The 27,265-nt window shown below is 41.2% G+C and overlaps 1 protein-coding gene across 2 annotated transcripts in view; it reads left to right on the forward strand.

Annotated features, from left to right (window-relative positions):
* Nucleotides 1-27,265, forward strand: part of ACAP1 (ArfGAP with coiled-coil, ankyrin repeat and PH domains 1) — a 229,932-nt gene that overhangs the window by 167,489 nt on the left and 35,178 nt on the right. For both annotated transcript variants that reach the window (XM_053718448.1, XM_053718449.1), the window contains 3 exons: nt 9,555-9,624; nt 11,937-12,031; nt 18,129-18,469. In XM_053718448.1, the coding sequence (XP_053574423.1) occupies nt 9,555-9,624; nt 11,937-12,031; nt 18,129-18,469 (506 nt within the window). The remainder of the gene's footprint in view (nt 1-9,554; nt 9,625-11,936; nt 12,032-18,128; nt 18,470-27,265) is intronic.

The raw sequence follows: 27,265 nt of genomic DNA on the forward strand, positions 1-27,265 counted from the left end.
CCTTTTAGTGTACGAAATAGATTCTGCAGACATCCCTCTATAGCTGGTGGATGTATTGTTTCTGGGATTCCTCTAATTCTTAAGTTATTGCGCCGTCCACGGTTATCTAAATCCTCTAATTTATCTGAGAGTGTCTGTTTAATATCTTTGTGGCGGTGTAGCTCTGTCTCGTGGCGCTGCATAGATGTGGAGGCCTTTTCCTGGTCCTCTTCCACTTGGGCAACTCTAGTATTTAGGGCAGTAATGTCCTTCTTTAGGTCATTGAAGTAAGTGCGCATTTCCTGCATACTATTATGAATATCCTCCTTGGTTGAGAGGTGCTGAAGGTCCCTTTTGGTAATAAAATGTTGTGTTTGCTGCTCTTCAGCTTGTGGTTGCGTGGCCATGTTCTGTTAGATATGATCAATGTGTCCCTTCTCTGCTATGTTGCTAGCTTCCACTTGCTTTATGTATCTGCTAAGCGGCCGTATCGGTGTGCATTTATCTGTTTTATTCAGTTTTTTGTTAGGCCTCCCCTCTCAGCTGGGTGTTTATCATATAAAGGCGAATAATGGGTACACGCCTAAGCTTCCAATAATGGACACACACTATAAGAGAGAGATAGCTCCCAATGTTATGTGGTGAGCTTTTATTTCTTTATAAACCAGCATCAAAATCTACTTTTTGCTCTTGACTGCCAGAGCTCTCAGTCCCAGCCTCGCCCAGTATATAAAAACAGTTTCCGTTTGCACAGTCACAATAAAAGGGCCTGCTGCTGTTATACGTTTCTGTGTATATGTGACAGGTAAATGTCTGTGAAGGGGGGGTTATGTAAACTTGCCCTACTGATGCAAAATTCACCCTCAACAGCCACAACCTACTGCAGGACGTTTGTAGTGTCCACTAGCTTCCCAGAGCGCCAAGGTATGTACTTATATGTGTAATGGCCTCAATCCCTTATAGAGCAATGGTCCTGTGTGGTATAACAGGTTTTGTGGAGTGATATAATGTGCGTGTTGTACTCACAGAAGCCGCTTCCGATCGCACCACTCCTATGACTTCCGATATGTACTTCTCCTTCCAGCTGTGTCTCACAGGCAGGGTCGGAATATTGCACTGTCTGCGCCTCTTATGACCCCCATCAGAGGAGCTCTGGGTACGTTAGATTTAGATGATGGCGCGAAAATGTTGTGCTCGCTCCACTCGTTGTAGCAGCTCTCCCTCTGTTTATCTGTGTCGGTAGTAATTAACTTTGACTCCGCTGATGGCAGGTGCTCTGACTCTGTCTCTCCTGCTGTAGTATATGTCTATTAGTCAGGCTTTTACTCATTTATGGAGCCGTTTTGGCCTCTTGGTCTTGGAGCTTGTTTAAAACACGGCCATTCGCCTGCGTGGCCAAGCTTCGCCCCTCCCCAGTAATATATGTTTTGATATGCAAATGTGATAAAATCTATGTCGGCATGACGACACGTAAGTTGAGGGTTAGAGTTATGGAACATTTGCGCAATATAATAAATGCACAGAAAGACAAAAAGGATGGCAAAACTCTAACCAGTGTTGCTTGTCACTTCTTACGCTACCATAATTCTAACACAGAGGAACTACTATGCCAAGGCATAGAGAAAGTGAGCCTGGGAATTAGAGGTGGTAATCTAGAGAGAGCTTTACTAAAAATAGAGACCAGATTATTCTTTTTATTATTATTATTCTTTATTTATAAAGCGCCAACAGATTCTGCAGCGCTGCCCATGGGTACAAGGATAACAGTACAGTGGAGAAACAATACGATAAGACACAAAATTTTACAGACAAATACAGGGGGAATTGAGGGCCTTGTTCCCGTGGGAACTTACAATCTAGATGGGTAGGAGGATTGGAAACAGGAGGTGGGGACTGCAGAGGTGAGAATGATATTAGTGAGGAGATAGAGGGCAACTGTTAGTTAATTGGTTAGTTTGTTAAGTCGGGTGATAAGCTTCCCTGAACAGAAAGGTCTTTAGGGAACGTTTAAAGGAGGAGAGGTTAGGGGCAAGTCTGACATCTCGAGGAAGTGCGTTCCAGAGGGTTGGTGCCGCACGAGAGAAGTCCTGTAGTCTAGAATGAAAGGAGGTGATGGTAGAGGATGCAAGAAGCAGGTCGTTGTTGGATCTTAGGGGACGGGCAGGAGTATATTTGTTGATGAGTGAGGACAGGTAGGGTGGGGCAGCATTGGTGAGGGCTTTGTAGGTCAGGGTGAGAATTTTGAATTTAACTCTGTTGTGAATGGGGAGCCAGTGAAGGGACTCACAGAGAGGCGCAGCAGAAACAGAGCGTCGAGAGAGGTGGATTAGTCTTGCAGATGCATTTAGGACGGATTGGAGGGGAGAGAGGCGGGAGAGAGGGAGGCCAGTTAGTAAGTTGTTACAGTAGTCAAATCGGGAAATTACCAGGGAGTGGATGAGCTGTTTGGTAGTTTCAGCACTCAGAAACGGGCGAATTTTGGAGATATTGTATAGGTGGTTGCGGCAGGATGAAGAGAGCAGTTGGATGTGGGGAATGAAGGACAGATTTGAGTCAAGCGTGACTCCGAGGCAGCAGACTTGGGGTGATGGGGAGATAGTGGTGCCGCCAACAGTGATAGAAAAATTAGAGACTGGAGTGGAGCTAGAGGGGGGAATTAGAAGTAGTTCGGTCTTAGACATATTTATTTTTAGGTGGTGAGAGGCCATCCAGGAGGAAATGCTAGATAAGCAGTCGCTGATGTGAGAGTTGACAGAAGGAGAGAGTGCATGGGTGGAAAGGTAGATCTGGGTATCATCAGCATAGAGGTGATAGCTGAAGCCATAGCTGTTGACAAGTTTACCCAGTGAAGAAGTGTAAATAGAGAAGAGTAGAGGACCCAGGACAGACCCTTGAGGTACTCCAACAGACAGGGGCAATAGAGAGGAGGAGTCACCTACAAAAGAGACTGAGAAGGATCTGTTAGAGAGATAAGAGTGAATCCAGGAGAGGGCAGTGTCACAGAGACCAAAAGAACTGAGAGACTGTAGGAGAAGGGGATGGTCAACAGTGTCAAAGGCAGCAGATAGGTCAAGTAAGATGAGTATAGAGTAGTAGCCTTTGTTTTTAGCAGAAAGGAGATCGTTGGTAACCTTGGTGAGGGCAGTTTCAGTTGAGTGTTGGGGACGGAAGCCAGATTGCAGGGGGTCGAGCAATGAGTTGGAGGGCAGGAAGTGGGTTAGGCGATTGAAAACTAGTTTTTCGAGGAGTTTTGAAGCTAGTGGGAGCAGTGATATGGGGCGGTAGTTTGCAGGGGAGTTAGGGTCGAGGGAGGGTTTTTTGAGGATGGGGGTGACCTTCGCATGTTTGATGAAGGCAGGGAATGAGCCGGTAGAAAGGGATAGGTTAAATATGTGAGTAAGAGCCAGAGTGAGGGTGGTAGACAGAGGAGGGATTAGATGTGAATGAATAGTGGGCAGGTAGTGAGGTGTGAGGAAGACAAAAGGGAAGCCACTTCACTCTCAGTGGTTGGGAGGAGGGTGCAGAGAGTGGCAGAGGGGGTGACTGGGAGCGGAGTTGGGAGATTGCAGGTTTGTGTTGGGATGTTTCCTCGGATTGCAAGTGTTTTATTGAGAAAATAGTCAGCAAGGTCTTGAGCACTGAATGCAGATGAGGGGGGTGGTGCAGGTGGGTAGAGGAGAGAGTTGAAAATAGAGAAGAGTCTTTTAGGGTTTGAGGAGTGAGTGGATATAAGAGAGGAGAAGTAGATGGATATACTTGCTAAATTCAGTACAACCTTATGGGTTGAATGAGAAAAACAACTTCTATGTCCATCTTTAAGGTCATAATAGAATAAAATAACCATTTGCTAAGTTGGTCCGCCAAATGTGAGATAGCATAATATACCACAACTATTTTTATCTCTGCTATTTATCCCTACATTTTTCACTAACACACCGTAATTGTCCTATGGGTTGAAACTTATATACCATCCCAGCTATTTTTGTCCCTTTTTGTCACCCACTCCCTCTCCCTCTTGATCCCCTTAATCTAGGTTTTTTTTCCATTACTCATATCCCTAGAACACTTATCGATACTAGACCTATAGTACATACAAAATGTTATTATTTTGCAACTTATACACACCATGCTATCATTTCACACATTTGATAGTCACTTTTTATACATATGTATTACTTTATGTTTATTATAATTCACACAGCCCACGTATGATGCACAAGAGAACCCTTTGTACATCTTTCACATGCTTATCACATTCAAACCAATATTAATACTTTTATATTAATATTTTATCAATTTCACCATATGAGGTTTTTCACTAGATTTATACCACTATTTAACCACATTATATAGAAGAACTTGGTAATCAAATAGGATATTACCCTTATGGATCATACGTAAATAAATTAGGAATATTCTATTTGTATGTATTATACAAACTGAAGATTCATTTTCGTAATAAGAACCATAAAGTTATTCAAGCTCCGAAACAATAATACTTAAGGAACCGTACATCTGCTCCCATATAAAGCTCCAATCCAATATTCAACTGAATGAGCACCCTCTGTGAATCACAATTGCGATAGTAATAGCAACTGTTAGACGAGTGATAGATTTACAGGCCAATAGGAAACACACAATAGATGGCAAATTATTTCTATCAGCGCAATTAGTCTTCCTCGGATTCGTCAATATTTGCACATGACACAAATTCCTATCGCTTCTCTCATTGAGCAAGCACATTTGATTGACAGGTATCTCATCCTATCATCATGGAGAGAGTAACTCCTTACCGGGTTCAACGTCCATACTTAAAGGGACACTGAACCCAAATTTTTTCTTTCGTGATTCAGATAGAGCATGCAATTTTAAGCAACTTTCTAATTTACTCCTATTATCAATTTGGTTCAGTACTCTGGACAGCACTTTTTATTGGTGGATGAATTTATCCACCAATCAGCGAGGACAACCCAGGTTGTTCACCAAAAATGGGCCGGCATCCAAGTCTGTTCTCCCCATAAACATTCTAGAGCTGAGGGCAATCTTCAATGCTCTTCTGGCCTGTCCTCAGTTAGCTTCAGTCCGGTTTATCAGGTTCCAGTCGGACAACATAACCTCAGTGGCTTACATCAACCATCAGGGAGTTCCTTGGCCATGACAGAGGTAGTCAAGATTATTCAGTGGGCGGAGACCCACAACTGCTGTCTATCTGCGATCCACATTCCAGGAGTGGACAATTGGGAAGCAAATTTTCTAAGCAGACAGAACTTTCACCCGGGGGAGTGGGAACTCCATTCGGAGGTGTTTTCCAACTTGATCCTCAAATGGGGACAGCCGGAGCTGGATCTCATGGCATCTTGACAGAATGCCAAGCTCCTGAGGTTACGGGTCGAGGTCAAGGGATCCTCAGGCTGTACTGATAGATGCTCTGGCGGGTTCCTTGGAATTTCAGTCTAGCATACCTATTTCCTCTGTTCGCTCTCCTTCCACGGGTTATTGCTTGAATCAAACAGGAGAAGGCGTCGGCCTCGCAGGATTTGGTATGCAGACCTAGTGGAGTTGTCTTCTCTTCCACCTTGGAGACTTCCACTGAGGAAGGATCTTCTACTTCAAGGGCCCTTCCTTCATCCCAATCTAGTTTCTCTGAAGCTGACTGCTTGGAGATTGAACGCTTAATTCTATCTAAGCACGGGTTTTCGGAGTCGGTTATTGAGACCTGTAACTAGGATAATTTACCATAAGATATGGCGTAAATATCTGTATTGGTGTGAATCCAGAAACTACTCTTGGAGTAGAGTTCGGATTCCTAGAATTTTGTCCTTTCTACAAGAAGGTCTGGAGAAGGGCTTATCTGCAAGTACTTTGAAGAGTCAAATATCTGCCTTTTCTATTTTGTTGCATAAACGTCTGCAATTTTTCTGTCAGGCCTTGGTCAGAATCAGGCCTGTGTTCAAACCGGTTACTCCTCCCTGGAGTCTTAACCTTGTTATTAAAGTTCTTCAGCAGGCTGCGTTTGAGCCTATGCATTCCTTAGATATTAAGATGTTATCTTGGAAAGTTTTGTTTCTTGTTGCAATTTCTTCTGCTCGTAGAGTCTCAGAGCTCTCAGCATTGCAGTGTGATTCCCCTTACCTTATTTTTCATTCAAATAAGGTAGTTCTGCGTACTAAGTTAGGGTTCCTCCCTAAAATGGTTTTGGATAGGAACATTAATCAAGAAATTGTTGTTCCTTCTTTGTGTCCTATGTGTTCTCATAAAGAGCGTCTGCTGCACAACCTTGATGTGGTGCGTGCGTTGAAGTACTATTTACCGGCGACTAATGATTTTCGCCAGTCTTCTGCGTTGGTTGTTGTTTTCTCTGGGAAACGCAAGGGTCAAAAAGCTACAGCTGCGTCTCTTTCTTTGTGGCTGAAGAGTATAATTTGTTTGGCTTATTAAACTGCTGGACAGTAGCCTCCTGAGAGAGTCACGGCTCATTCTACGAGGGCTGTTTCTTCTTCCTGGGTATTCAAAAATGAAGCTTCTGTGGAACAGATTTGCAAGGCTGCAAATTGGTCCTCTCTACACACTTTTTCAAAATTCTATAAATTTGATACTTTTGCCTCGGCTGAAGCTTCTTTTGGGAGAAAGGTTCTTCAAGCAGTGGTGCCTTCAGTTTAGGTACCCTGTATTTTCCCTCCCTTATCATCTGTGTCCTCTAGCTTGGGTATTGATTCCCAATAGTATTAGAGATGATCCGTGGACTCATCGTGTCATTAGAAAGAAAATGAAATTTATGCTTACCTGATAAATTTCTTTCTTTCTTGACACGGTGAGTCCACAACCCGCCCTGTTATTTAGACAGGTTTTTTTTGTGTTTTAAACCTCAGGCACCTCTGCATCTTGTTACTTCCTTTCTCTCTTTTTTTCCTTCGATCGAATGACTGGGGTTGGAGGGAAGGGAGGTGATATTTAACAGCTTTGCTGTGGTGCTCTTTGCCTCCTCCTGCTGGCCAGGAGTGATATTCCCAATAGTAATCAGAGATGATCCGTGGACTCACTGTGTCAAGAAATAAATACATTTATCAGGTAAGCATAAATTTCGTTTTTCATGTTTAATAAAAAAGAAAGTTAAATATGAAGCTGAAATCAAATTTTAAACCATAGAAACACAAATAAAATACAATCACCAGTATGCTCATTAACCCCTTGCACCAACTGGATGTAGGTACTATGTCATACAGTACTTTGCCCAGTGTACTGTGTTGAAATAATACCTACATCTAACAGAGTCGCCTGCTGCAGTCCCCACTGTCATCTAAGACAGCTGAGACTGCAGCTGGGGGGGCAAAAGGCATCTGCCCTCAATGGTAAGGGAGCTCTGATCGTGCTCAGATACTGTCTGTGTCCCTTTCTGTTATGATCTTCCATGGTACTGAGTAGGAGCTGTGGAAGAAATGCGGGTGGGCAGCCCAGTGGAGGAGGGGGTGGGGTTCCCTAAACTACAGAAAAGTTATGAAGGGAGAAGGACAGACCCATATCTGCTGGAGGGGGACCCCTATGCTACATAAAAAGGTGATCTTGGAGGGGGTGGTCTGGGGGGTCCCTACACTACAGAAAAATAAATAAATTTGATAATATAAAATAACAAAAAAAAATTTGAAGTTTGTTACTGGCAAAATGGCTGCCAGTAAAGAATATGGCGGGGAGTGGGAGGGGGGTAGGGTTTGGGGGATTGGTGAGGTGGGAGGGTGTGGAGGGGAATAAAAATAAATAAATAAAAGCCCTAAACTGCATATTTGTAGACTGTCTGTCAGTACCTAAGATAGTAGTGACTAGTGGGGGGAGAAGGGAAGAGAGCTTTTTGGGAAGGATCAGGTAGGTATCAGGAGGTGGGAGGTGTCAGGTGGGAGGGTAATCCCTACACTAGCTCAAATATAAACCATACAAGCTAACTTTTTAATTCCTTTACTCCCGGGAACTTCAGAAGTGTGGTTCGCAGCTGCAATTAGCGGTCTTCTAATAACCAAAAACTAAAGTAATATCCATGTATATCTGCTGGGGATCCCAGAGAAGCTTTTACAACCGTTTGTCTTATGACTGCAGTAGGGTGTAAATAATTTCAGTGATAAAGTTTGCAAAAAGTTAACAATTTTTTTATATTATCGTATTGGCGGCTAAATAGTGGCATCAAATATACTAAAATGGGCCTAGATCAATACTTTATCTACTTTGAAAATAAATATAGTTTTCATAGGTAAATAGAAAAAAATCAAGGTTCTATTTCTGTTTGAACAGAGTGAAAGCTAAAATGCTAAAAATTCTTTGGGCAAGTTTTTCTCTGAAATTCCCGGTAGCGAAGGGGTTAATGATTGCAGTTAATTGCATGGGTGCTGAAAATTGATAACTATACTTTTTAATTTACTGAAAATGTCATGAAGTTAATTGCAAACTTCATGAATTGATAATAATGGTTAAAGAAACAGTCTACTCCAGAATTTATATTGTTTAAAACGATAGATAATCCCTTTATTACCCATTCCCCGGTTTTGCATAACCAACAGTTATATTAATACACTTTTTACCTCTGTGATTACCTTGTATCTAATCCTCTGCAGACTGCCCCCTTATTTCAATGATAAAAGTAAAAATGGAAAGTTGTTTACAATGGCATGCCCTATCTGAATCTTAATACGCTAGTAGTCAAACACATCATCAATATTGAATCAATTAGCCACCATGTTTCACTTTCATATTGGATGTTGTTGTTATATGACAGCTCCTGTGAAAATACCATTGAAACTCCAGTAAAATGCGTGTCTTCTATAGTTGTGTTTAATTTTTCTGTTACATAACTTTATATAATTAAATAACTATAATTAATGTATTCAGATAGTAAATATTCAAATACAACATTGCACTAGAGACACTGCAGGGCTTAAAATGCCAAATTAAAGGGATAGGAAAGTCCAAATTAAACTTGCATGATTCAGATAGAGCGTGTAATTTTAAGACACTTTTAAATTCACTTCTATTTTCAGAAGTGCTTCGTTATTTTGGTAACCCTTGTTAAAAAAGAATACGCACATATCCTACACTAGTGGGAGCTAACTGCTGATTGGTGCCTGCACACATTTGTCTCTTGTGATTGGCTAACTAGATGTGTTTAGCTAGCTGCTAGTAGCGCAATGTTGCTCCTTCAGCAAAGGATAGCAAGAGAATAAAGCACATTTGATAATAGAAGTAAATTGGAAAAGTTGCTTTAAATTGTATGTTCTATCCAAATAATCAAATAAAATGTGGGGTTTTCCTATCCCTTTAAATAGAAAAAATGTTAAGTCTGAATTACAGATGGGGGTTACAAAGTAGTTTACTGAGCCATAGTACAAAGTCTGTAGGAAATTTAATTTGTTATGGGGAATATTTTATTAGCCATCATTTCAAAGAGTCAAGAGTTGAAATGGCCCAAACAGGAGTAGCTGTTATTTGCCTTTCTAACCAATTCAACATTTGAATGCAGCATTGATAAACAACACTTCATTACTTATCTGATATATTCTAACTTTTTTCATTACAAATGTTCCTCCTACATGCAGGAGCCTTGGCGTGCACTTCTCTAAAGTTCGGTCGCTGACTCTTGATTCTTGGGAGCCAGAGCTTATCAAGGTAATAACCATAGAAGCTGTGCCAATGGACTAACAGAATGGGAATGGGGCATAATGAAAGCGATGCAGTGACATCAAGGGTTGTGCTATGTTCTAAAGTATTTTGCATCTTGATTAAGATTGAGTGCACATTTTTTTAAAGGGTTTGAGCTCATAATTAAAGGAACTATTGAAACGAGGAGTTTCAGGAGACTTTGGTGATGAGAGGGTTTGCTTAGAATTGCGAAATATTCAATACGCGTTGCTCAATATGTTCAACATATTTTGAGAGCTCCCCTAGAATCAACTATGTCGTCAAATAAATTGTTTGCGTTTGCTGAATTTTCACTTCCCAAACGCTAGGATTTACCTTCACTAAAAATAAAGGGGAGTTGAAGTCATCAGTTATATAAAAAAAGGTGCTAAACTCACCCTGACTGTGTCACTGCAGCTTAACAAACTCAGCAGCTCCTGCCGCCCACGGCACAGCGCTCTTCTGCCAATGAGATGACGTTTGCACCTTTAAACCAACACCCGTGCTAGTATACAGAACACTGTCAGCTGACACGCACGGCTATTGGTTTAGAGGCGCAAAAGTCATTGAAAGAGAGCGCTCTGCCGTGGTTGGCCAGAGCCGCTGAGGTTAGCAAGCTGCAGCAGCACACTCAGGGTGAGTTTAGCGTCCTTTCTTTTAATAACTGATGACTTAAACTCCACTTTATCTTTAGTGATGGTTAATCCTAGTGTTTGTTAAATGCTCAGTTTTATCATAATTTTAAATTCAAACTATAGTTGGTTAAAATATTATTCATAATAACTACAAGAGGAACTCATGTCTTTTCTGACTGGTTCCTGACTTACACGTCAACCAGTCAGCTGGGCGGCTGATAAGTCTCAGCATGCGCATAAAAAAACCTGGAGATGTGACCTGGAGATGCGCTTCTAAAGGGCCATGTGGCGCAATTGTCCTTGTTTCATTTCAGTGATGTTATTCATTCACTGAGTGATATCTTACATTAAGTCCATGGATCGTTTTTAATCACACTAAAATGTAACCTCTTTGTACAAAATGGTGTTTACTAGAATCATTCAGTTGTGTACCGGGATAAGTTACATTTTAGCGTGATTAAATATGCTCCATGGTATAAATATAAGATACCACGCAGTGAATTATGTTTTTTTTATTATATAAAAAATTTGAAATGTGCAATTACAGCAAACACTATGCAATTTATTATGCAATTACAGCAAACACTATGCAATTTATTATGCAATTACAGCAAACACTATGCAATTTATTATGCAATTACAGCAAACACTATGCAATTTATTATGCAATTACAGCAAACACTATTTGTTTTTCAACATAAAAATATCAGTTAAATAGTTGTTCCTAAGGCTGTTATGATTTAAAATTATTATTGAACTAAAATTGAAATATATATATTTAAGGAAGTTATCATCATATATTACAATAAGTATACATGCAATGAATTATGGTTTCATTTAAATAAAAAAATATATTTTCGACTTGCGCAGGTAGAAATTATTTACGTATTAATCTAGTTCCTAGTATTTATTCAGTTTTTGGTATACAAAATACATCATCATTGTTATACTTAATTTGTATTTTTGTCTTTTATGCAAATAAAACTTGCCCAAAACATTATTTTACAATATACAAAACAAAATTAAAAGTTCACATTTCCGCAAAAAAACAGGGTTCATCGCAATACATGAACATATTGACGTTCCATATGCGGATCATGGACGTTACGTGTATTAAAATGAGTATGCTTCACTGGTATCTTGGAATGTTCCAAATATGAAAAGTGTACAATCTTGAACTTTACAAATCATACAAGTCTTGCCACTATTCTATTTGCTAGAAACACATGCATCAAATAAATAATATTACATTTGTAAACACACACATATGTATTTAAAATGTGAACCTTTTTACATAAGTCAATTACATATGTTAAAAAGGTAAACAAGGCCTATACTTTATCATACATTTTCGTGTATCTAATGTGTGGCGAAGGTACCCCCAATTTGAAAAAAAAATTTGGCTAAACGTGAAAAATGCGAGACTGGCGAGAAAATGTTGGCAAATTTTCGCCGGTAACGAGGTTTTGATCATTAGGCCCCAAGAGAGCTATAGTTAGCTGGGGAGCTTGTTATTAAGGTTGTGAGAAGTTGTGTGCACAATGGTTACTTGCAGGAAGGTGACATGGTTTATTTGAAGAATTAATACTTTTAAAGGAAATAGAATTGGTTGTGCAATATATATATATATATATAAAATAAATGTAATTTATTTTCTGTCTCCAGCTAATGTGTGAACTTGGAAATAACACAATTAATGGGATATATGAGGCTCGAATAGAAGAAATGAGCATAAAGAAGCCCACATCTTGTAGTGCACGGTGATGTATTCATCTTTTTATTTATTCATCTTTATTCACCTACATACTGTAATGGCTCTATAATAACCATATTAAAAAGTTAAATCCATAATAATGTAGAATCATTAACGCACAATATAATAATATTGTGAAATTATATTTCTCTTGTTAAGTGTATCCAGTCCACGGATCATCCATTACTTATGGAATATATTCTCCTTCCCAACAGGAAGTTGCAAGAGTCCACCCACAGCAAAGCTGCTATATAGCTCCTCCCCTAACTGCCATATTCAGTCATTCTCTTGCAAGCCTCAACATAGATAGGAGGTCGTGAGAGTCTGTGGTGATTTATACTTAGTTTATTCTTCAATCAAAAGTTTGTTATTTTTAAATGGCACTGGAGTGTGCTGTTTTTCTCAGGCAGTATTTGGAAGAAGAATCTGCCTGCGTTTTTCTATGATCTTAGCAGACGTAACTGAGATCCATTTGCTGTTCTCACACATTCTGAGGAGTGAGGTACTTCAGAGGGGGAATGGCGTGCAGGTTTTCCTGCAGATAAGGTATGTGCAGTAAAATATTTTTCTAGGAATGGAATTGACTAAGAAAATACTGCTGATACCGAAGTAATGTAAGTAAAGCCTTAAATGCAGCGATAGCGACTGGTATCAGGCTTATTAATAGAGATACATACTCTTATAAAAATGTGTTTTAAAACGTTTGCTGGCATGTTTAATCGTTTTTTAACGTACATTGGTGATAACACTGTAATGTTGGTATAGCCTTAAATGCAGTAAAAGCGACTGGTATCAGGCTTATTAATAGAGATACATACTCTTGTAAAAATGTGTTTTAAAATGTTTGCTGGCATGTTTAATCGTTTTTAACATATGTTTGGTGATAAAACTTATTGGGGCCTAAGTTTTTTCCACATGGCTGGCTTAAATTTTGCATAGAAACAGTTAACTGAAGCTTCCCACTGTTGTAATATGAGTGGGAGGGGCCTAATTTAGAGCTTTTTTGCGCAGTTAAAATTACAAAATGAATTATCCAGATTCCCTCAGCAGTCCCATGAATACTACAGGACATTTCTAAAGGGCTAAAAAGACTTCCAAAATCGTTTATAGGGAAGGTAATCCACAGCTCTGCTGTGGCAGTTTTGTTGTGTCTGTTTTTAAAAACGTCTATGTCGTTTTTTTTATCTGTTTTTTTGCATTAAGGGGTTAATCATCCATTTGCAAGTGGGTGCAATGCTCTGTTACCTTATTACATGTATTGTAAAAATGTTGTTTGTTTTACTGCCTTTTTTCACTGTTTTTTCAAATTTTGACAAAATTTGTTTCTCTTAAAGGCACAGTAACGTTTTATATATTTGCTTGTTAACTTGATTTAAAGTGTTTTCCAAGCTTATTAGTCTCATTATTAGTCTGTTCTAACATGTCTGACATAGAGGAAGCTCTGTGTTCATTATATTTTAAAGCCATGGTGGAACCCCATCTTAGAATGTGTACCAGATGTACTGATTTCATGTTAAACAATAAAGATCATTTTTTGTCTTTAAAAACATTATCACCAGAGGATTCTGTCGTGGGGGTAGTTATGCCGACTAACTCTCCCCACGTGTCAGACCTTTTGACTCCCGCTTTAGGGACTCACGCTCAAATGGCGCCAAGTACATCAAGGGCACCCATAGCGTTTATTTTACCAGGGGATTCTGTCGAGGGGAAAGTTATGCCGATTAACTCTCCCCACGTGTCAGACCCTTCGACTCCCGCTTCAGGGACTCACGCTCAAATTGCGCCAAGTACATCAAGGGCGTCCATAGCGTTTATTTTACAAGACATGGCAAAGGTGGTGAATAATACTCTGGCAGCAGTATTAGTCAGACTACCTGAAATTAAAGGAAAACAGATAACTCTGGGGGTAGATACAGAGCATACAGACGCTTTAAGAACCATGTATGATACTACCTCACAATATGCTTAGTCTGTGGGTGATTTTTTTGACTCAGGGAAGATGATTTAACCTGATTCTGATATTTCTACATTTAAAATTTATGCTTGAGAACCTCCACTTGTTGCTCAGGGAGGCTTTGGCTGCTCTGAATGAATGTGTACAATCGCAGGGCCAGAGAAATTGTGTAGACTGGATAAATAATATGCAGTGCCGGTGTGTACTGATGTTTTTCCAATACCTAAAGAGGTTTACTAAAAAATTTTTTTTAATAAGGAATGGGATAGACCAGGTGTGCCGTTCTCTTCCCCTCCTATTTTTTAGAAGAATGTTTTCTAATAGTTACCACCACACGGGACTTCTGGCAGACAGTTCCTAAGGTGGAGAGAAGAGTTTCTAAGCTAAGCGTACCACTACCTTCGGAAGAGGATTGTTGTTTTTTAAGATCTAATGGATAAAAAATGTTTATTCAACAGGGTTTTATCCTGCAGCCCCTTGCATACATTGCTTCTGTCACTGCTGCTGCGGCGTTCTGGGTTGAGTCTCTTGATGAGGCTTTACAGTTAGCGACTCCATTGGATGAATATATTTGACAAGCTTATGCTAGCCAATTCCTTTGTTTTCTGATGCCTTTGTTCATTTGACTAGACTAACGGCTAAGAATTCTGTTTTTTACTATACTGGCGCGCAGAGCGCTATGGCTTATATCATGGTCAGCTGTCGTGACTTTAATAAATAAGCTACTTAACTTCCCTTCAAGGGGCAGACCCTATTCGGGCCTGGTGTGAAGGAGATTATTGCTTATATCACTGTAGGAAAAGGTCATGCCCTTCCTCAGGATAGGAATCAAGGGCCAAAAAAGGTCTAATTTTCGTGCCTTTTAAAACTTCAGGGCAGGTGTGGCATCCACTTCCTCTAAGGCAAAACAAGAGGGAATTTTTGCTCAAAGATAAGCAGGCCAAGGAGCCTGCTGCTGCCTCTAAGGCAGCATGAAGGAACGGACCCCTATCCGGTAACGGATCCTATAGGGGGCAGACTTTCATTCTTCGCCCGGGCGTGGGCAAGAGATGCCCAGGATCCCTAGGCATTGGAATTTATATCCCAGAGATATCTTCTGGATTTCAAAGATTCCCCCCCCAAAAAAAGGGGAGATTTCGCCTTTCACAATTATCTGCAAACCAGATAAAGAAGGAGGCATTCTTACATTGTGTACGAGATCCATCCAGTTCCAAGAGAGGAACAGGGACAGAGTTTTTACTCAAATCTGTTTGTGGTTCCCAAGGTGAGGGAACCTTCAGACCTATTTTGGATCTAAAGATCTTAAACAAATTCCTCAGAATTCCGTCATTTAAGATGGAAACTATTCGTACCATCTTAACTATGATCCAGGAGAGTCAATAGAGGACTACAATGGATTTGAAGGATGCTTATCCTCACATTGTGATGCATAAAGATCACCTTCGTTTTTCAGGTTTGCCTTTCTAGACAGGCATTACCAGTTTGTAGCTCTTTCCTTTGGGATATCTACAGCCCCAAGAATCTTTATGGAGGTTCTGGGGTCGCTTTGGCAGTCCTTAGGCCGCGGGGCATAGAAGTGGCCCCTTAGTTAGACGACATCCTGATACAGGCGTCAAACATCCAAATTTCCAAGTCTCATACGGACGTAGTACTGGCATTTCTGAGATCACATGGGTGGAAAGTGAACAAGGAAAGAGTTCTCTATCCCCAATCTCAAGGGTTTCCCTCCTAGGGACTCTGATAGATTCTGTAGAAATGAAAATTTACCTGACGGAGTCCAGGTTGTCAAAGTTTCTAAATTTCTGCCGTGTTTTTCATCCCATCCGCACCCTTCGGTGGCTCAGTACATGAATGAAATCGGTTTAATAGGTAGCGGCAAGGGACATAGTACCGTTTGCACGTCTACATTTCAGACCGCTGCAACTATGCATGCTCAGTCAGAGGAATGGGGATTACACAGATTTGTCCCCCTGTTGAACCTGGACCAAGAGACCAGAGATTCTCTTCTCTGGTGACTATGTCGGGTCCATCTGTCCAAGGGTATGACCTTCCGCAGGTCAGATGGGACAATTGTTACAATGGATGCCAGCCTTTTAGGTTGGGATGCAGTCTGGAACTCCCTGAAGGCTCAGGGATAGTGGACTTAGGAGGAGACCCTCCTTCTAATAAATATTCTGGGAGTGATATTCCATGCTCTTCAGACTTGGCCTCAGTTAGCAACTCTGAGGTACATCATACTCGGACAATATACACGACTGTGGCTTACATCAGCCATCAAGGGGGAACAGAAGTTCCCTAGTGATGTTAGAAGTCTTACAATAATTCACTGGACAGAGACTCACTCTTGTCTATCAGCTATCCATATCCCAGGTGTTGAGAACTGGGAGGTGGATTTTCTAAGTCGTCAGACTTTTCTTCCGGGGGAGTGGGATTTCCTTCGGAGGTCAAGACCAAGCAGGAGAGGGCTTTGGTGTTTTTGACAGCGCCTGCGTAGCCACGCAGGACCTGGTATGCAGATCTGGTGGACATGTCATCCTTTCCATCACGGTCTCTGCTTCTGAGACAGGTCCCTCTACCTCAGGGTCCTTTCAACCATCTAAATAGAATCAATCTGAGATGGACTGCCTGGAGACTGAACGCTTGATGTTATCAAAGCATGGCTTCTCCGAGTCAGTCATTGATACCTTAATACAGACATGAAAGCCTGTCTCTAGGAAAATTGAACATAGATATGGTGTAAATATCTGATTGTTATGAATCCAAGGGTTACTCATGGAGTAAAGCCTGGATTCCCAGGATATTATCTTTTCTCCAAGATGTTTTTGAGAAAAGGGTTGTCAGCTAATTCCTTGAAAGGGACAGATTTTTACTCTGTCTATTTTTTTGCACCAGCGTCTGGCAGGTATTCTAGACGTTCAGGCATTTGGTCAGGCTTTGGTTAGATCCAAGCCTGTGTTTAAAACTTTTGCTCCACCATGGAGCTTAAACCTGGTTCTTAAGGCTCTTCAAGAAGTTCCGTTTGAACCTTTTTTGTTCCATAGATATCAATCTTTATCTTGGAAAGTTCCTTTTGGGTAGCTATTTCCTCGACTCGTAGAGTCTCCAAGTTATCTGTGTTACAATGTGTTTCTCCTTATCTGGTCCTTCATACGGATAAGATAGTCCTGCGTACCAACCTGGGTTTTTTCCTAAGGTGGTATCTAACAAGAACATCACTCAAGAGATAGTTGTTCCATGCTTGTATCCTAATCCTTCCTCAAAGAAGGAACGTCTATTACACAATATTGGACGTGGTTTGTGCTTTAATGTTTTACTTACAAGCTACTACAGTTTTCATCAAACGTTCACCTTGTTTGTTGTCTATTCTGGACAGAGGAGAGGTCAAAAGACTTCAGCAGCCTCTCTGTCTTTTTGGTTAAAAAGCATAATTCATTTAGCTTATGAGACTGCTGGACTGCAGCCTCCTGAAGGGATTGCAGCTCATTCTACTAGAGCTGTGGTTTTCACTTGGGCCTTTTTTAAATGTGGCTTCTGTTGAACAGATTTACAAGACGGAGTCTTGGTCTGCGCTTCATACTTTTTCAAATTTAACAAATTTGATACCTTGCTTCTTCGGAGGCTATTTTTGGGAGAAAGGTTTTTTTTTACAGGCAGTGGTAACTTCCGTTTGAGTACCTTCCTTGTCCCTCCCATCATCCGTGTACTTTAGCTTTGGTATTGGTATTCCATAAGTAATGGATGATCCGTGGACTGGATACACTTAACAAGAGAAAACATAATTTATGCTTACCTGATAAATTTATTTCTCTTGTAGTGTATCCAGTCCACGGCCCGCCCTGTCACTTTAAGGCAGGTAATTTTTTTCATTTGAACTACAGTCACCACTGCACCCTATGGTTTTTCCTTTCTCTGCATGTTTTCGGTCGAATGACTGAATATGGCAGTTAGGGGAGGAGCTATATAGCAGCTTTGCTGTGGGTGGACTCTTGCAACTTCCTATTGGGAAGGAGAATATATTCCATAAGTAATGGATGATCCGTGGACTGGATACACTACAAGAGAAATAAATTTATCAGGTAAGCATAAATTATGTTTTTCTGATGATATTGCATTCTAACACTTTGGACTCTGTGTGACCTTCAATCTGCAGAAGTGAAAAGGAAATTTGGATACGTGCCAAATATGTGGAAAAGAAATTCATCACCAAACTCCCTCAGACAGCCCTGAGAAGCACCCATCACCATGGTAACCAACCGGACCGGCCAGTCAGCAGCCCTGAGGGAAGGTCCATAACAGACCGACTGCACAGCTTTTCTGAAATACAGAAAGAAAACAACAGGCCTGTTAGCAACCCTGGGACACTAAGGGAAACAAACTGGCCAGTCAGAAACAACGGAACAGATCCAGATACTAACCGACCAATCAACAGACTCAGAAAAGCACAGAAACCAATCCTGAGACCAAAACCACAGGCAATCTCCTCTACAACTGGTAATTATTAGACATATTTAAATATGTTTACTATAGGTAGCATTTTATTATGCCTATTTTTTGTTTGTTTGTTTGACTAATTTAAAAAAAAAAAAAAAAACTATACTCCACTTACAATTAGCAAATGGCCCCTCTTATTTTTCATTTATATATATGCTTTCAAGTCTCTTTTTCTGTTATATTTTGTTATGATGTAACATGAGGATCATCTGATAATTATCGACATGTTAACAGCTATGATCATTTTTCGATATGGATTAAACCATGTTCATTGTGTATTAGCAGCACTTTTTTCATTATCGTTTTGGTGAAAAATGGCCTAAACACCTATAAACATTTAAAAAAATATATCTTGTTTGCTGCAATCATTTTTCAATAGCCCAGCTCCACCCACCACTTGCTTTATTTGGACGAGCCAATCTGGACTTTAGTCTGCAGATAACAAGACTAGCCACTGTCATTATGCTAGTGCAAAGTCCATTGTTTTGCAGATATTATATGCTGAAGCCAATTAAGGAATGATATGTTGCAGGGTTAACCTTTATAAGTATGAAGTGTGCATTTCCAGCTTTGAAAATAACAAAATCCACAATTTTAAGAGGTAATTTACATGAAAATGGGGCATTGATGGCAGAAGCATTTTGAGATTGCAATCAGTGGAAAGTACACTGATAACAATCATAATCATGAATAGTTGGATATATTACGTTTCTAGCAATTTTGAGTGATATAGTGTGAGCTGTGGTGTTCTGCCATCATGGTCTTTCTCTGGCTAGTCAGGCCTCTTTGTAGCTGGTCCTTGTCACACAAGATCATCCAGGGATTTTTATTATGAGGATTTAGACCGTGATCCTACAGTGAAAGAGTCTCACTACTCAGACATGATAGGACGGCCATGAAATAATGTACCCTTGCAGAGGTAGGCAAGGTAGAGTATCCAATCAAATTCCTCTTTTGATTCATACATTGCCTTTCTGTACTTGAACATAGTTGGGACCTGTGCAGATAGACTTTACTTGATAAACAGGGTAGTATGTGCCTTGCTTTGAAGATTGCTAGCTGAGACTTTCCACTGTTTCTGCACCCATATCTTCTATGTTGTTATTATGGTGTCATCCAAAAGCAAACCTGGAAATACCATGCAATTTACCTATAAATACCATGCAAGTATTGGCACATTTATCTCCAAACTTATTTTAGTTTTATTAAAAATATACAAATAAAAACTTTAAAAAGTTTTGTTATTTCACTAATAACAAATCACCATCATAAAAAAAAAAAAAAAAAATCAGATATAAAAAATAAAATACAACCAAATGACCAAATCACTACAGTCCTGTAAATAAGTCTCTGTAAAGCAAGACAGTCCAAAATTTCTGTTCTTCTAATAATTCTTCCTTTCTCCAACATAGGTGTGTCCGGTCCACGGCGTCATCCTTACTTGCGGGATATTCTCTTCCCCAACAGGAAATGGCAAAGAGCCCAGCAAAGCTGGTCACATGATCCCTCCTAGGCTCCGCCTACCCCAGTCATTCTCTTTGCCGTTGTACAGGCAACATCTCCACGGAGATGGCTTAGAGTTTTTTAGTGTTTAACTGTAGTTTTTCATTATTCAATCAAGAGTTTGTTATTTTCAAATAGTGCTGGTACGTACTATTTACTCAGAAACAGAAAAGAGATGAAGAATTCTGTTTGTATGAGGAAAATGATTTTAGCAACCGTAACTAAAATCCATGGCTGTTCCACACAGGACTGTTGAGAGCAATTAACTTCAGTTGGGGGAACAGAGTGCAGTCTCTTACTGCTTGAGGTATGACACATTCTAACAAGACGATGTAATGCTGGAAGCTGTCATTTTCCCTATGGGATCCGGTAAGCCATGTTTATTACGATTGTAAATAAGGGCTTCACAAGGGCTTATTTAAACTGTAGACTTTTTCTGGGCTAAATCGATTGATTATTAACACATATTTAGCCTTGAGGAATCATTTTATCTGGGTATTTTGATATAATAATATCGGCAGGCACTGTTTTAGACACCTTATTCTTTAGGGGCTTTCCCAAAGCATAGGCAGAGTCTCATTTTCGCGCCGGTGTTGCGCACTTGTTTTTGAGAGGCATGGCATGCAGTCGCATGTGAGAGGAGCTCTGATACTTATAAAAGACTTCTGAAGGCGTCATTTGGTATCGTATTCCCCTTTGGGTTTGGTTGGGTCTCAGCAAAGCAGATACCAGGGACTGTAAAGGGGTTAAAGCTTAAAACGGCTCCGGTTCCGTTATTTTAAGGGTTAAAGCTTCCAAAATTGGTGTGCAATATTTTCAAAGCTTTAAGACGCTGTGGTGAAAATTTGGTGAATTTTGAACAATTCCTTCATGTTTTTTCGCAATTGCAGTAATAAAGTGTGTTCAGTTTAAAATTTAAAGTGACAGTAACGGTTTTATTTTAAAACGTTTTTTGTACTTTCTGATCAAGTTTATGCCTCTTTAACATGTCTGAGCTACCAGATAGACTGTGTTCTGAATGTGGGGAAGCCAGAATTCCTATTCATTTAAATAAATGTGATTTATGTGATAATGACAATGATGCCCAAGATGATTCCTCAAGTGAGGGGAGTAAGCATGGTACTGCATCATTCCCTCCTTCGTCTACACGAGTCTTGCCCACTCAGGAGGCCCCTAGTACATCTAGCGCGCCAATACTCCTTACTATGCAACAATTAACGGCTGTAATGGATAATTCTGTCAAAAACATTTTAGCCAAAATGAACCCTTGTCAGCGTAAGCGTGGCTGCTCTGTTTTAGTTACTGAAGAGCATGACGACGCTGATATTAATATCTCTGAAGGGCCCCTAACCCAATCTGAGGGGGCCAGGGAGGTTTTGTCTGAGGGAGAAATTACTGATTTAGGGAACATTTCTCAGCAGGCTGAATCTGATGTGATTACATTTAAATTTAAATTGGAACATCTCCGCATTTTGCTTAAGGAGGTATTATCCACTCTGGATGATTGTGAAAATTTAGTCATCCCAGAGAAACTATGTAAAATGGACAAGTTCTTAGAGGTGCCGGGGCTCCCAGAAGCTTTTCCTATACCCAAGCGGGTGGCGGACATTGTTAATAAAGAATGGGAAAGGCCCGGTATTCCTTTCGTCCCTCCCCCCATATTTAAAAAATTGTTTCCTATGGTCGACCCTAGAAAGGACTTATGGCAGTCAGTCCCCAAGGTCGAGGGAGCGGTTTCTACTTTAAACAAACGCACCACTATTCCCATAGAGGATAGTTGTGCTTTCAAAGATCCTATGGATAAAAAATTAGAAGGTTTGCTTAAAAAGATGTTTGTTCAGCAGGGTTACCTTCTACAACCCATTTCATGCATTGTCCCTGTCACTACTGCCGCATATTTCTGGTTTGATGAACTGCTTAAGGTGCTCGATAGTGACTCTCCTCCTTATGAGGAGATTATGGACAGAATCAATGCTCTCAAATTGGCTAATTCTTTCACTCTAGACGCCTCTTTGCAATTGGCTAAGTTAGCGGCTAAGAACTCTGGGTTTGCTATTGTGGCGCGCAGAGCGCTTTGGTTGAAATCTTGGTCGGCTGATGCGTCTTCCAAGAACAAGCTACTAAACATTCCTTTCAAGGGGAAAACGTTGTTTGGTCCTGACTTGAAAGAGATTATCTCTGATATCACTGGGGGTAAGGGCCACGCCCTTCCTCAGGATCGGCCTTTCAAGGCAAAAAATAGACCTAATTTTCGTCCCTTTCGTAAAAACGGACCAGCCCAAGGTGCTACGTCCTCTAAGCAAGAGGGTAATTCTTCTCAGGCCAAGCCAGCTTGGAGACCAATGCAAGGCTGGAACAAGGGAAAGCAGGCCAAGAAACCTGCCACTGCTACCAAGACAGCATGAAATATTGGCCCCCGATCCGGGACCGGATCTGGTGGGGGGCAGACTCTCTCTCTTCGCTCAGGCTTGGGCAAGAGATGTTCTGGATCCTTGGGCGCTAGAAATAGTCTCCCAGGGTTATCTTCTGGAATTCAAGGGACTTCCCCCAAGGGGGAGGTTCCACAGGTCGCAGTTGTCTTCAGACCACATAAAAAGACAGGCGTTCTTACATTGTGTAGAAGACCTGTTAAAAATGGGAGTGATTCATCCTGTTCCATTAAGAGAACAAGGGATGGGGTTCTACTCCAATCTGTTCATAGTTCCCAAAAAAGAGGGAACGTTCAGACCAATCCTAGATCTCAAGATCTTAAACAAATTTCTCAAGGTCCCATCGTTCAAGATGGAAACCATTCGAACTATCCTTCCTTCCATCCAGGAAGGTCAATTCATGACCACGGTGGATTTAAAGGATGCGTATCTACATATTCCTATCCACAAGGAACATCATCGGTTCCTAAGGTTTGCATTCCTGGACAAACATTACCAGTTCGTGGCGCTTCCTTTCGGATTAGCCACTGCTCCAAGGATTTTCACAAAGGTACTAGGGTCCCTTCTAGCGGTGCTAAGACCAAGGGGCATTGCAGTAGTACCTTACCTGGACGACATTCTGATTCAAGCGTCGTCCCTTCCTCAAGCAAAGGCTCACACGGACATTGTCCTGGCCTTTCTCAGATCTCACGGCTGGAAAGTGAACGTGGAAAAGAGTTCTCTATCCCCGTCAACAAGGGTTCCCTTCTTGGGAACAATTATAGACTCCTTAGAAATGAGGATCTTTCTAACAGAGGCCAGAAAAACAAAGCTTCTGGACTCTTGTCGGATACTTCATTCCGTTCCTCTTCCTTCCATAGCTCAGTGCATGGAAGTGATCGGGTTGATGGTGGCGGCGATGGACATAGTTCCTTTTGCGCGCATTCATCTAAGACCATTACAACTGTGCATGCTCAGTCAGTGGAATGGGGACTATACAGACTTGTCTCCGAAGATACAAGTAAATCAGAGGACCAGAGACTCACTCCGTTGGTGGCTGTCCCTGGACAATCTGTCTCAAGGGATGATGTTCCACAGACCAGAGTGGGTCATTGTCACGACCGACGCCAGTCTGATAGGCTGGGGCGCGGTCTGGGGATCCCTGAAAGCTCAGGGTCTTTGGTCTCGGGAAGAATCTCTTCTACCGATAAATATTCTGGAACTGAGAGCGATATTCAATGCGCTCCAGGCCTGGCCCCAGCTTGCGAGGACCAGGTTCATTCGGTTTCAATCAGACAACATGACGACTGTTGCGTACATCAACCATCAGGGGGGAACAAGGAGTTCCCTAGCGATGGAAGAAGTAACCAAAATTATTCTTTGGGCGGAGTCTCACTCCTGCCACCTGTCTGCTATCCACATCCCAGGAGTGGAAAATTGGGAAGCGGATTTTCTGAGTCGTCAGACATTGCATCCGGGGGAGTGGGAACTCCATCCGGAAATCTTTGCCCAAGTCACTCACCTGTGGGGCATTCCAGACATGGATCTGATGGCCTCTCGTCAGAACTTCAAAGTTCCTTGCTACGGGGCCAGATCCAGGGATCCCAAGGCGGCTCTAGTGGATGCACTAGTAGCACCTTGGACCTTCAAACTAGCTTATGTGTTCCCGCCATTTCCTCTCATCCCCAGGCTGATAGCCAGGATCAAGCAGGAGAGGGCGTCGGTGATTTTGATAGCTCCTGCGTGGCCACGCAGGACTTGGTATGCAGATCTGGTGAATATGTCATCGGCTCCACCTTGGAAGCTACCTTTGAGACGAGACCTTCTTGTTCAGGGTCCGTTCGAACATCCGAATCTGGTTTCACTCCAGCTGACTGCGTGGAGATTGAACGCTTGATTTTATCGAAGCGAGGGTTCTCAGATTCTGTGATCGATACTCTTGTTCAGGCCAGAAAGCCTGTGACTAGAAAGATTTACCACAAAATTTGGAAAAAATATATCTGTTGGTGTGAATCTAAAGGATTCCCTTGGGACAAGGTTAAGATTCCTAGGATTCTATCCTTCCTTCAAGAAGGATTGGAAAAAGGATTATCGGCAAGTTCCCTGAAGGGACAGATTTCTGCCTTGTCGGTATTACTTCACAAAAAGCTGGCAGCTGTGCCAGATGTTCAAGCCTTTGTTCAGGCTCTGGTTAGAATCAAGCCTGTTTACAAACCTTTGACTCCTCCTTGGAGTCTCAATTTAGTTCTTTCAGTTCTTCAGGGGGTTCCGTTTGAACCCTTACATTCCGTTGATATTAAGTTATTATCTTGGAAAGTTTTGTTTTTAGTTGCGATTTCTTCTGCTAGAAGAGTCTCAGAATTATCTGCTCTGCAGTGTTCTCCTCCTTATCTGGTGTTCCATGCAGATAAGGTGGTTTTACGTACTAAACCTGGTTTTCTTCCAAAAGTTGTTTCTAACAAAAACATTAACCAGGAGATTATCGTACCTTCTCTGTGTCCAAAACCAGTTTCAAAGAAGGAACGTTTGTTGCACAATTTGGATGTTGTTCGCGCTCTAAAATTCTATTTAGATGCTACAAAGGATTTTAGACAAACATCTTCCTTGTTTGTTGTTTATTCAGGTAAAAGGAGAGGTCAAAAAGCAACTTCTACCTCTCTCTCTTTTTGGATTAAAAGCATCATCAGATTGGCTTACGAGACTGCCGGACGGCAGCCTCCCGAAAGAATCACAGCTCATTCCACTAGGGCTGTGGCTTCCACATGGGCCTTCAAGAACGAGGCTTCTGTTGATCAGATATGTAGGGCAGCGACTTGGTCTTCACTGCACACTTTTACCAAATTTTACAAGTTTGATACTTTTGCTTCTTCTGAGGCTATTTTTGGGAGAAAGGTTTTGCAAGCCGTGGTGCCTTCCATTTAGGTGACCTGATTTGCTCCCTCCCTTCATCCGTGTCCTAAAGCTTTGGTATTGGTTCCCACAAGTAAGGATGACGCCGTGGACCGGACACACCTATGTTGGAGAAAACAGAATTTATGTTTACCTGATAAATTTCTTTCTCCAACGGTGTGTCCGGTCCACGGCCCGCCCTGGTTTTTTTAATCAGGTCTGATATTTTATTTTCTTTAACTACAGTCACCACGGTACCATATGGTTTCTCCTATGCAAATATTCCTCCTTAACGTCGGTCGAATGACTGGGGTAGGCGGAGCCTAGGAGGGATCATGTGACCAGCTTTGCTGGGCTCTTTGCCATTTCCTGTTGGGGAAGAGAATATCCCGCAAGTAAGGATGACGCCGTGGACCGGACACACCGTTGGAGAAAGAAATTTATCAGGTAAACATAAATTCTGTTTTTGTGTCTCCGCCAGAGTGATTTATTGTATGGGGTATTTTCTCCAACATAGGTGTGTCCGGTCCACGGCGTCATCCTTACTTGTGGGATATTCTCTTCCCCAACAGGAAATGGCAAAGAGCCCAGCAAAGCTGGTCACATGATCCCTCCTAGGCTCCGCCTACCCCAGTCATTCTCTTTGCCGTTGTACAGGCAACATCTCCACGGAGATGGCTTAGAGTTTTTTAGTGTTTAACTGTAGTTTTTATTATTCAATCAAGAGTTTGTTATTTTAAAATAGTGCTGGTATGTACTATTTACTCTGAAACAGAAAAGAGATGAAGATTTCTGTTTGTATGAGGAAAATGATTTTAGCAACCGTTACTAAAATCCATGGCTGTTCCACACAGGACTGTTGAGAGGAATTAACTTCAGTTGGGGGAACAGTGTGCAGTCTTTTGCTGCTTGAGGTATGACACATTCTAACAAGACGATGTAATGCTGGAAGCTGTCATTTTCCCTATGGGATCCGGTAAGCCATTTTTATTCACACAGTAAATAAGGGCTTCACAAGGGCTTATTAAGACTGTAGACATTTTCTGGGCTAAATCGATCATATTTACACATATTTAGCCTTGAGGAATCATTTAATCTGGGTCTTTTTTGTAAAATAATATCGGCAGGCACTGTTTTAGACACTTTATTCTATTGGGGCTTTCCCTAATCATAGTCAGAGCCTCATTTTCGCGCCGGTATGGCGCACTTGTTTTTGAGAACAGCATGACATGCAGCTGCATGTGTGTGGAGCTCTGATACATAGAAAAGTCTTTCTGAAGGCATTATTTGGTATCGTATTCCCCTTTGGGCTTGGTTGGGTCTCAGCAAAGCAGATTCCAGGGACTGTAAAGGGGTTAAATATAAAAACGGCTCCGGTTCCGTTATTTTAAGGGTTAAAGCTTCCAAATTTGGTGTGCAATAATTTTAAGGCTTTAAGACACTGTGGTGAAATTTTGGTGAATTTTGAACAATTCCTTCATACTTTTTCGCAATTGCAGTAATAAAGTGTGTTCAGTTTAAAATTTAAAGTGACAGTAACGGTTTTATTTTAAAACGTTTTTTGTGCTTTGTTATCAAGTTTATGCCTGTTTAACATGTCTGAACTACCAGATAGATTGTGTTCTGACTGTGGGGAAGCCAAGGTTCCTTTTCATTTAAATAGATGTGATTTATGTCATAATAAATTTAGTAAAAATGATGCCCAAGATGATTCCTCAAGTGAGGGGAGTAAGCATGGTACTGCATCATCCCCTCCTTCGTCTACACCAGTTTTGCCCATACAGGAGGCCCCTAGTACATCTAGCGTGCCAATACTCCTTACTATGCAACAATTAACGGCTGTAATGGATAATTCTATCAAAAACATTTTAGCCAATATGCCCACTTGTCAGCGAAAGCGCGACTGCTCTGTTTTAGAAAATACTGAAGAGCATGAGGCCACTGATGATATTGTTTCTGAAGGGCCCCTACACCAGTCTGAGGGGGCCAGGGAGGT

Source organism: Bombina bombina, chromosome 6, assembly GCF_027579735.1.
Source record: "Bombina bombina isolate aBomBom1 chromosome 6, aBomBom1.pri, whole genome shotgun sequence".
NCBI classification, from domain to species: Eukaryota; Metazoa; Chordata; class Amphibia; order Anura; family Bombinatoridae; genus Bombina; species Bombina bombina.